Here is an 11,200-nt window from a genome sequence, read left to right on the forward strand (position 1 = left end):
CTTCAGGGCTACTTTCAACCCACTCTGTGTCTAGTTTGTGCCTGGGATTAGCCTGGCCCAGGTGCAGGACCTTGCATTTTGACTTGTTGAAGCTCATGCAGTTTGCACTGGCCCATTTCTCGAGCCTGTCAAGGTCCCTCTGGATGGCATCTCTTCCCTCAGGTGAGTCCACGGCACCACAGAGCTTGGTGTCATCGGCAAACTTACTGAGGGTGCAGTCAGTGCCGTCATCCATGTTGCTGACAAAGATGTTGGGCAGAAAGGAAATAATGGTAAAATTTACATGTCACTACATGCAGTTTACCAAGTGAGTGAAAGAGTACCCATGTTAGAAACAGTGAACCAACTCAGTGCTCTAAAAGGAGCTCAGATTAAACAGGTTCTCTTAGTGTCTCAGCATCTATGAATGAGTTTTAATAATTCAAGCTGAATCTCCCTGTACTATTACAGCAAATTATACTTGCACAAATTTACAACATGGATCCTGTTCTTTAAGTGACACTAATCTTGGTCCATTGCATTAAATTAATTGCAGAGCCAAAAAAAAAATCTAGAGAGCTTCCATTCTTAAATTATTGTAAACATAGCCTGTGAGCTCCTCCAAGTAGAGGGCTGTGAACTTCAACATAGCATCTACATGTTTTGGTCACCACCACAACTATGCATCTGAGAACTCTTAATTTCCATTTTACTCTCATCTTTCTATTCTTTCCTCCCACACTTCAGCGCTTTGAAGCATGGCTTTTGTAGCTCAGAAACTACTCTTAGCATCCAGGCAGCTCTTGACTCAGCTTTCCACATGCCAGAACAACAGAGGTACTCTCGGACCTGTTCTAACCTCCCACAATATTTCTTGAGAGGTGGCCTGTAGCAAAAGCAGCAGGAAACACTTCTAGGACAGATACTTCCCTTCCCAGACAAGTGGCAATGCACAGCAGCACCAAAAAGTGATGATTGTACAAACTGGGAAGTTTTATTGAAGCTCTAGCTTCAGTGTCTTACCATATATACCTGGTCTGGAAAGTGGCCGTACAAAATAGCACCACCTGACTCGACAAATCTACTCCCTGTGCACATTAGGGAAACGGGACTGAAAGGGGTATTCCAGTTTATGCAGCCACATCCCATGGCATTGCAGACAATCACATTCTACCACATTGGTATGCTTTTTACATCTATGTTAAGAGTAGTTTGGTTTCTGTGTAGAAGACAGAAGTGCTTGAGTGCTCCAGAATCTTACTAATTTCATGGTAATGAACCTTTTAATTTCCAGCCTATGTTTGTTTAGAGCCAAATCTTCCAATTCCGGTTCATTTTCTCCTATAAGAAGTTCAGATCACAGCACAGGCTGTGATCAACTGTGATTTTCCTGGTTTCAGCTTGCTTGCTGCTTTCCCCTTGACATAGCCCCAGGGAAGAACCAGCACTGGTGTCACAGGGGCACAAGTGGAAAATGAGGAGGTGCACAGGTGTAGCCAAGAATCATTGCCTTCCAGAAGCCTCCCTTCTTTGTTATAAAACACCAGAAAAAAAACTAGCCCAGCTTATGACTCAGTGGTCACATTGGTTTTGTAAGGCATGTGGTTGGTGAGGAGGGGAAAATTAAAATAGTAATGCTGCCTCCACACCTCTGACTTGGTAGTAAACTTGTCTGAAGTTGAAATAGAGGTAGGAGAAGACAGGAGCATGGCAAAATTGTGAGTGTCCCTGAGTGAACCAAGTCCCTGCTGCTGAGCAAATAACCTCTTTCAAATGGGGGATACCACTGTGACCATGATGAGCTAAGATGTTCAGACTGGTGGCTTCTGGTTTAAACAGGCTGAACACAGAGCACTCTCAGCATGGGATTCTTGTCTCCAGACTTGACCTCCCCAGTGATCTGACAGAACTCGACTGGGTAATATTTATAACATGTTGCAAGGCCTGTTGTCTTGGGGGTGCTGGTGGATGAAAAACTGAGCATGGGCCAGCGATGCGTGTTCACAGCCCAGAAAGCCGATGGCATCCTGGGCTGCATCAGGAGAAGCGTGGCCAGGAGGTCCAGGGAGGTGATTCTTCCCCTCTGCTCTGCTCTGCTGAGACCGCACCTAAAGTACTGGGCCCAGCTCTGGAGCCCTCAGCACAAGAAGGACATGGACCTGTTGGAGTAAGTCCAGAGGAGGGCCATGAAGGTGATGAGGGTGTTGGAGTACCTCCCCTGTGAGGACAGGCTGACAGAGCTGGGGTTGTTCAGCCTGGAAAAGAGAAGGCTCCAGAGAGACCTTATAGCAGCCTGCCGGTACCTGAAAGGGGCCTGCAGGACAGAAGGGCAGCGTAGTGATAGGATGAGGGGTAACTGTTTCAAATGCAAAGAGATTTAGATTAGATAGTAGGAAGAAATTATTTTCTGCAGGGGTGGTGAGACACAGGAACAGGTTGCCCAGAGAAGCTGTGGCAGGCCCCCCCCCGGGAGGGTTCAGGCGCGGGCTCTGGGCAACCTGGTCTAGTGAGAGGTGTCCCTGCCCATGGCAGGGGGGGTGGAACCAGATGATCTTAAAAGGTTCCTTCCAAACCAAACAATTCTATGGTTCTCCAGGACTGCTTTTCGAAGCTGCTAACAGCTGTTGACTTTCAATACTGGCTGGATGCTTAGTTGCCTTTATAAATCTGTTAGATGCCTACCCACATCTTCAGGGGGGCTCTGATTAGGCCAACTTAGATATGATTAGGAGCAATAGTTAACAGATGAGATTTTTTTAAGCCCAAAAAAATACAGTCAGCTGCCAGCTAATACTGAGATGCTTGAGGTCTCCTTTGACACTGAAAACCTCGTAGAGACATGACTGGAGTTACTGAAAACTTTATAGGGTGGGACAGGGCTCACACCCACCTGTGCTATTTTTAGCCACACAAAAAAGGCAAAGCCAGTTCTTCTGATTGGTATTCTCCTAAAAGTGGTACATTGCTATGCTTCAGTCCTTTCTATGGCCCTAGCACTATGTATTTTTCTAACTTTGGCTCTGTGACTTTTCTGAGGGACAAATTGTGATTTGTAGAGACATCCTCTATTAAAACTCTGTGCTCAGCTGTATCTATCATGATCACCAAGATTCTTGACATCTTCAAGTATCTTAATATGTAAAAATGGACCTTTGTGAATCTTTTCAATTCTGTGTACCCCTGATTACAGAAATACCCTGATTTGCTGTCAAAACTCCCCATCACCCCTTCACTCTCAGACCTGAATCCCAGTGCTGCCTTGCACACAAAACGTAGGAAAGTCCTGAGTTGGACTTAGATTTTCTGACAATAGATGCTGCATGAAAAAAAAACAAAAAACCAACAACAAAAAAGGAAATGAGAAGGTATAAAAATACCTAATGTTCCAGTATGGTTTCTATAACTGCCTATTTTACACAGAAACTCCATAAGCAGTAAGAGACTATTTCTTGAAAAAGGAGCTGCACTTACCATGTCTTGGGAGGTATCTTGCTGCTAGGGTCATAGCCAAGAGGAAGATGATAATGATGATACTTGAAGCAATAATGACATTAAAAGAGGGAGGCTCAGTAGGGACAACACAGTCATTTTTTTTTTCTGAGACAGAAGAAATAAAACATAAATAAAAGGCCCAACAACTTAATGGCATTTTCATTTAAGAGCAGATATGTCGGTTTAGGTGGTTCTGCCCAAATTCTAACTCAAATAATCAGCTCAAAAATTTAGGTGCCAGATTTGTCTGTTTGTTTGAACAGATAAAGTTCTTTCATTTCTCCATGTTTGCTAGATGCTGAATTGTTTAACACCTCCACAGAATCTGAAATGCTGGTTCTTTGTCCAACACAGGACTGAGACAGGCAATATTTAAAACCATATAAGCTGTTTTTAAAGAAATTATTTAGGCTTGGTGGAAAAGTCTGTGTCCATATCTAGAAAATTTCCATTCTCAAAGGTACTCTACAGTTTTTCTTACTGTTTTCACCAGATATATGTCTAATTTTTTCCCCTCTGAATTCAAAGGCAATGGAGAACAATGAATTAGACAGACTAGAATAGACTTTTTTTTCTGCATAGCAGGAAAAGAGTGATGTGGTCGAGTTGAGTTTCAGTGGATCTGGAGCCTTTGGCATTTCACCACTGGAGGTGAGGGTTCTGCCACTTGGTTGCCAGAGTAGACAATGGGCCGTTCTTGTACAGCACAGGATGACCCTAATTCAACAGGAGGGACAGACTTGGTGTGTGTTTATAAGTCTTTCAGATTTTTGTCATTTGCATCTGGCGCAGTTAAGCATCATTCAGCTTCTAAGACACTAGGTATATCTGATGCACAACCTCCCCCTCCACTGCAGGGTTTGCTTCCTACGTTTATCAGAGGCTGTTCTCTGTCTGGAACTCGTGTTCATGAAAGACTTGTTTGGACGACCATTTCCACCATACCAAAATGGGAGTGGTTCCAACATCACAAAAAACAAAAAGTGGGGGGTTTGTGACTGCTCTTATCATGGTTGATTGCACCCTCCTCTGAGAATCTGCATGACAACAGTGTATTACTATTATTACTTTTTTTGTTACTCTCCTTTTCTATGTAGTATGCTATTAATAACCTTCTTCCGTTACCATCTCTAGGGACATTATGCACTACATCCAGCAATAGCCAATATTCATAAAGCACTAGTTTCTGGCATTCATCCTGAAGCTGAATGGCACCTCTCCTTACAAGCCCCTTTGATTTTAGTAAGATTGGTGAATAAAGTATCTTGATGAATAAGGTACAATTCCCTAGGAAAAACAGCATTTCTCTAGCTTCCCTTGAAGGTGCCCTTATTTCTACAGTGAAAACATTATATCCAGAGACATTTCAGAAAACTTTTTTGGTAATAACATTTAAAAAAATAAAATGTCCTTTTGGCTTTAAGAATTTTCTTGCAAATCCTCTTCTACTACAAAGCATCCAGACTGTAGCATGCTGCCTTCCCTCATGCTGTTTCCACTTGCGCTTCAAGATTTTAAAAGCACAGACTTGCCTATTGTGTTATCACTTTTAAGCCACACACAGTGATGGATTCTTTTTCCATATGAGTTAACCCTGTACTAAATATGTGCATGAAAGAATAATTTTCTCTAGACCCCAGCTGATAGTTTCTGTCACTGAAGCAGGAACAAATACACTTGTTAAATGAGGAAATTCTTTTTAAGTAAGCACATCCTATGGCTTTTAAGGCACATACGTTTCTCAAGCACCTCCATTCAAATACCAGGGCTGTGCCACACAACTGGCAGCGAGACCATGCCAGTCCAGAGGGATACTGAATGACATTAGGCCCAACATGTGGGAGCCACCGAGGCTGATATCACCAGATCACAGTGAGATCCAATTGCCCCTCCAGCCCAGCTGTGACTTACAGCAGAGCAGCAGGAAGAGAGAGCCATCTCTGCTTGTCAGTCACTGTCATACCTCTCCTCTCCCATCCCTTCTGTCTCATAGCCTTTGAAATATTTTGGTGTGTAGCTCACAGATGGGACCACTGGGTCATCCGTGCATGAACAGATACACAAAAGCTACTGCTTTGTCAGAAAGGCAACTCAGCAGATTCAGCGAAATGGTTCTGTAACACAAACTGTTAATAAAACCTACTCAGAAGCAAACTGGTGGACTTGGCAAAGCCATTGTATTCAACAGAGCAAGTGAAGTTGGTGTCTTCAGTCACGCTGATCCGCACTTTGGCAGTGATGTTGTACAGTTTGAAACTGGACTCGGACACCAAGCTGTCATTCCACTCCACGGACTTGTTGTTGAGGGCTCCAGAAATTTTGGGTCTGGGGAAACCTCCATGAGAAGAACATATTACTGCCATCTCAGTTGATTCACAAGAATTAGTGAGTACGTCTGCTGTTACGTTCGGCGTGCTGAAATCAGCTGAAGCAAGAAAGATTAAGTTACTGTTCTGTCATATTACAGCAAGGGCTGCAGTCCTGAACACCCATGGTCAAAGCAAAGACTCCCCCACAGGGCATCCTTCCACTCTTTGGCATTTCTTGTGCCTTAGCATTCTCCCCACAGCCTTAACCATATACGGCTTTTGGTGCTTCTCCTCCCTGGACAGTACACAGAACTCATGACATCACCTCTCCAATGGCACTGTTTCACTCTACACGCAGTAGTTTGTGGAACAACAGAAAGAAAATACGAGACCGAATAAAAATCCATGTAACAGGCAATGGCAGAAAATTTACCCTCCCTGAGTAGTCCCTTCCCAGTCAGAAGTTCACAGAGGGTCCATCTCTGCTGGGAAAGGAGGTAAGTTGCATGCTGTTGTCTCAGCTGGGACAGCCCTCAAGAGACTGAATTACATTTTCTGCATCAGACTCCCTCCTGAAGGCCTAGCTGAGAGAAAGACCAAGTCATGCCAGTCATTGCAAAAACATGTGGCAATGCACAGGTCCTCTCATAACATGTCCTCACTGGAGTTTGTCATCACCAGTTTTCTCAGGTTTCTCACCCATATAGCTTGTTCCTTGCCTTCCTGTCTGGTCAGATGTATCGGTGTAAGTGTTCATGAGGCTGCATGGTGAAATGCATAAGAGGACTAATGTGAGTGAAGAAGGAGAAGAAAGGTGATGTCCTTTTCACCCTGCTTTCCTTTGCCAATCTTGTTCACTGTGTTATGTAAACAGTTGCATCGGTCCAACTAAGGATGCCCACAGGTTGCAATAAACAGCCCAGGGTGAAGAGGAGGAGGCAAGGAGTGGCAAAAGAACTTGTTAAGGAACTATTTAAGGCACCTCTCACTGGAAAAAAGTCTCCGTGGGACTACATCTTTAGTAAGAGAGGCACCAACCAAAAAAAGAAACTCAGCACATGACTTCCTGGTGGACATAAGTCACATCAACACCACTGCTGCCAAAGGCACCAAATTCTTTCTCCCACCCCTGCCAGCTGTAGGTCCATAACCTGCACATACTCTCAGGCACTATCCCCAGCCATGAGAATGCCAGGCAGAGAGCTGCAGCAAGTTGCTCAACTCGTTGCAAAATGATGCTTTTTTGGAGCAGCTAAGGTTTGGTCTGCAATTGCTCCCTGCCTGACTCACCATTTGACCACATGACTTTTGGGATGCGTACGAGACAGACGGCTTTGTGGTTGTAGCACATCTTCCATGGCCTCTGATGACCATGAACCCATGGTCTAGGCTACCAAGTAACTAGTGAAAGAAACTTACTCAACACGGCACAGCCAACCAGTGGCAGACAAAGAGAGACCCAGATTTCCTTCCAGGCCCACTCTCTGCTGAGCAATACAACATTGACCTCCAATCTGGAAAGTCCCTTCAAACATCCCAGCCGGCTTCATTGAGACTCCCTGATCACTCAGCAGGGAGTAACACCTTTCCATCTCTCCCTGGTTAGCATGATTCCAGCAGGGGGTGAGGGGAGATTCCCTTTTCCTGAACCCCATAATAACTGATCCCAATTTACCAAAAGGAGCAGAATTCTACTACAATTTTTACATTTGGTCTGTTAACATAAGAAGGGGATTTCTGGAAGGAGAGAAACTAGAGCATTCGCAGTGAAGAAAAGAGATGCGTTGTTTCGCACTCTTCATGCAGTTAACTCCTCAGCCCTCACAGCCAGAGAGCATGGTGGCAGTGCACTTCCCTTTTTTCACATCATTTCCCAGAAAGATCACTAAATTTGTCTCCTTGCACATATGCCTTCCATGCCCACAGATAGGCAGGCAATGGCCAAACCTCTGGAGTCTGGGTTTTTTTGCTGACAAATATCATTCCAGGTGAGGAATTTTCTTCACTGGTTTTTCTGGAAGATTCCTGGAACTCTTTGATGCTAAAGGTGTATGTGTGTGTGTGTATATATATATATATATGTAAATATCTGTATATATTTATATATGTTACCAGCATCTCTGCCTTTGGTTGAAACCAAGCACTAGTGGTGGAAATGGAAAATAATGTCAATGGAACTTTTCGTATCCTCCAAGAAAAGATTCAGATTCACTTTGAGCAAAGGAGCTCGGGTTGTTTCTTTAAAGTAAAAAAGGCTCAAAACTCCAGCCAACTTCTGCCTTAGGTTGTGGAGATGCAGTGCAGCTGGCAAAGAACTGGCCAGCCCTCCTGGGGAACCTGAGCTCCCCAGGGGTTGGATGCAGGGCTGGGATGCTGCTGTGGCCACAGAGAAGCAATACCACCTCATTCCTCTTTCACCTCATTCCTCTTTCAGCCTGCATGCTTCCCATGCACCAAGGGCTCAGTCTCTGCTTTGCTCAAAAGACAGCAGTGGCAGAGGTGGCTTAGGGCACCCACCAGCAGTGGGACACCTGGGGAGGTGTCCTGGGAGGGGTCTTTTTCCAAGAGGGAGGCATCAAGTGGAGGATGTGGGACTGGTAGTGGGAAAGGTAAATTTTCTGCACCTGGGGTAAATTTGGGGAAGGTTAGGAGGGAGGCTGCTAGAAAGACAATATTTAACATGCCTTCTGTCACTCTTTTAGGCTTCTTGATGAAAGTCTGTCAGCTACACTATGACTAAAGCTTGGAGGAATGTCCTTTATCCCCAGAGGTTAGCACCAGAAAGCCTCAGGCGTCAGGAGGCAATCCACTTACCTGTAACAAAGAGGGTGACAGTTTCATCACACACAACAGACGGGTTCTGTAATAACTCGCGCTTCTGAACTATACACTGGTAAAAGCCATTGTCCAGGATTTCCACCGGGGAGATCCACAGGGTGAGGTTCCTGAGGTCCATCTCTGTCCGGTTGTCATACTGTTTGTCATTGGGCATCTTCTTCCCTTCTGAATAGGCAGACACTACCTCTCTAATGTTCTTCTGCCAGTAGACTCGGTAATTACTTAGGCTTTCTGAGCTGGGAATTTCATGACAACAAGGCAGGCCAATTTTTTCCCCCACTTTACTTTTGAATACTTTCTTCTCCAGTGCGTAGCCTGTAGGTGGGAGACAAAAAAAGTCAGTGAGGCGGTGATATAGCCTTGTACCGGGACCTGCTGCATAGAGCTCATCTCTTTCAGCTCTCTCTGTACCTGCTAATGTCTCTCATCACCCACAGAGCTGTTTACAACATCAGCTCTGCACTGAGGGGAGGCCTGCCTTGGCATTACTTTTCACAGGATGCTCCAGTCCTACTTAGAATCCGAAGCAAGTGGGCACACAATGGTTTCTGCATGGATTAGTGAAGGCAAAGGCAGTGGAGTTACCTGCCTGAAGAGAAATTTTGCTGACCCCTTAAAAAACCCCACACCTCCACATAAAGGATTACCATTATTCATATACAAGGATAAAAACATACATGCCTAGACTACTATCTCCTCTGCTCTCCCTTTGCAGAGCTCGGTGTTTGGAAAGTCTGTGTCATCCTCCTGTGGGTTCCCTGCATGCCAAACAAGGCCACAGTGGAGTATTAGTTAGGGGTTTGTGTTTTTTTTTTTTTTGAAAGGGTTTTTTTTATCAAAGAAAAAACCCCAAATCATTCAAGATCCCAGGAGCTAGAAGCAACCCTACAATGATAAACAAAGTTAGAGCCACACTGTCATCAGTCTCCTAGTATTGGCAGATCAACAATTTTGCATAGTCTAGCTAAAACAAATTTATATTTGCAAAGGTCCATGGGCCTTCCTTGGGATTATTTGCAAGCCAGCACAGGCATTCCCCAACTCCTGCTCAGGGACCACGTCATTGCCATACCTAGTATACAGGCGTGTGCCTACCCTTGCAGGGGGAATTTAGGTACATTTTTCACCAGGTTAACAGTAATCCCCCTGCTTTGCCCTACAACTCCTATGTGCTCCACTCCTGTTATCAGCCCTTCTTTCCCACTTTTCTTCCTCTTTCCAGTGGGTAGGTGCTCACAGAAGCCAGGACCTGACAAGCAAAGGGAGCAGCCTAGTGAGGAACTCCTGCTGTTGCTGGAAGGGTGACTCAGTACCAAGGAACCTGTGCTGCACCAAGGCCAGGGCAGAAGGCTTGGGTTTGTGCAGCCTCTAGGATGATGTTTATTCCTGCACACCCTGGTTTGTTAGTCCAGAAGGTCGGGTTGCTTTATGTCTGACCTGCTTGCCTCAGCCTTGCTACCTTAGCATCCATCTCCAGCAGTGGAAGGGGCACACCAGTCTGTTGCACTCCATTGACTGAGGGCGTTAAAATCAAGCAGGGAAGATTCAGACTTCTTCTTCCTTCCCTGCAGAACAGATCTCAGAAACATGTCTGAGAGAAAGTAGGAAAGTCCTGGCCTAAGAACAATGACCCATCTCTGGGAAGGTCCAGTTCACACAGCTAATGCCTAATCACAGCACTCATGGTGTGACAGGGATGCTGTGACATTTGGATTCAGCTCCAGTGCCCAAAACCACCACAAGCTAGTTGCCCACCAGGATTCGTTTGCTTAGCAGGGACTCACAGACCCTCGGGACACCGTCACACAGCTGGCAGCAGGAACTCTGCAGCACACTGACCTGTGCCCAGCGGCATGGCTTAATGATGTGCTTCACGATCCTCAAGCCGCTGGTGCTGGAGGGACCCAAGAAGGTGCTGAGCTAAATATTGGGGCAGCACTAGGGTCTGCTTATTGAAATTAAGCCCAGACGGAGAGCCTGGGATAGAACATAGAATGTCTTAGGTTGGAAGGGACCTTAGAGATCATCTAGTCTGACCTCCCTGGCATGGGCAGGGATGCCTCTCAACTAGACCAGGTTACTCAATGCCTCATCCGGCCTGGCCTTGAACACCTCAAGGGAGGGGGCATCCACAACTTCTCCAGGCAATATATTCCAGAGTCTTGCCACCCTCGTACTGAAGAATTTCTTCTTAAGATCCAATCTAAACCTATTCTCCTTCAACTTAAACCCATTTCCCCTTGTTCTAGCTCGGGACACCCTTGTAATAAGTCTCTCCCCAGCCTTCCTGTATGTTTCCTTCAGGTATTGGAAGGCAGTTATAAGGTCCCCCCAGAGTCTGCTCCTCTCCAGGCTGAACAATCCCAGCTCCCTCAGCCTATATGAAACAAGCATGAAATAAGCTTTCAGCCCTGCTCCCCTGCAGCACACCTACCCCTGTACTACTTGCACACTTTACATTAAATCTGTAAGAAACACACTGACAAATACTGGGGAGGTCCTGACAACACTGTGGAATGTTTTATTAAATAAACTAGAATACATTATTAAATACGAAGCTTCTCATTTAACTGTTTTCCCTA

The 11,200-nt window shown here is 45.3% G+C and overlaps 1 protein-coding gene across 1 annotated transcript; it reads right to left on the reverse strand.

Moving 5' to 3' along the window:
* Positions 1 to 3,450: 3,450 nt before the first annotated feature.
* CD80 (CD80 molecule) lies at positions 3,451 to 10,473 on the reverse strand (the record flags this gene model as incomplete). The annotated part of the gene is made up of 4 exons (XM_009871721.1): positions 10,458 to 10,473; positions 8,595 to 8,933; positions 5,615 to 5,896; positions 3,451 to 3,576 (listed from the first exon to the last, which is right to left on the reverse strand). Coding segments are annotated over exons 1-4 (763 nt in total), but the record flags the coding sequence as incomplete, so codon positions are not given.
* Positions 10,474 to 11,200: the final 727 nt, after the last annotated feature.

This window comes from Apaloderma vittatum, unplaced genomic scaffold, assembly GCF_000703405.1.
Source record: "Apaloderma vittatum isolate BGI_N311 unplaced genomic scaffold, ASM70340v1 scaffold10206, whole genome shotgun sequence".
In the NCBI taxonomy this organism is placed as follows: Eukaryota; Metazoa; Chordata; class Aves; order Trogoniformes; family Trogonidae; genus Apaloderma; species Apaloderma vittatum.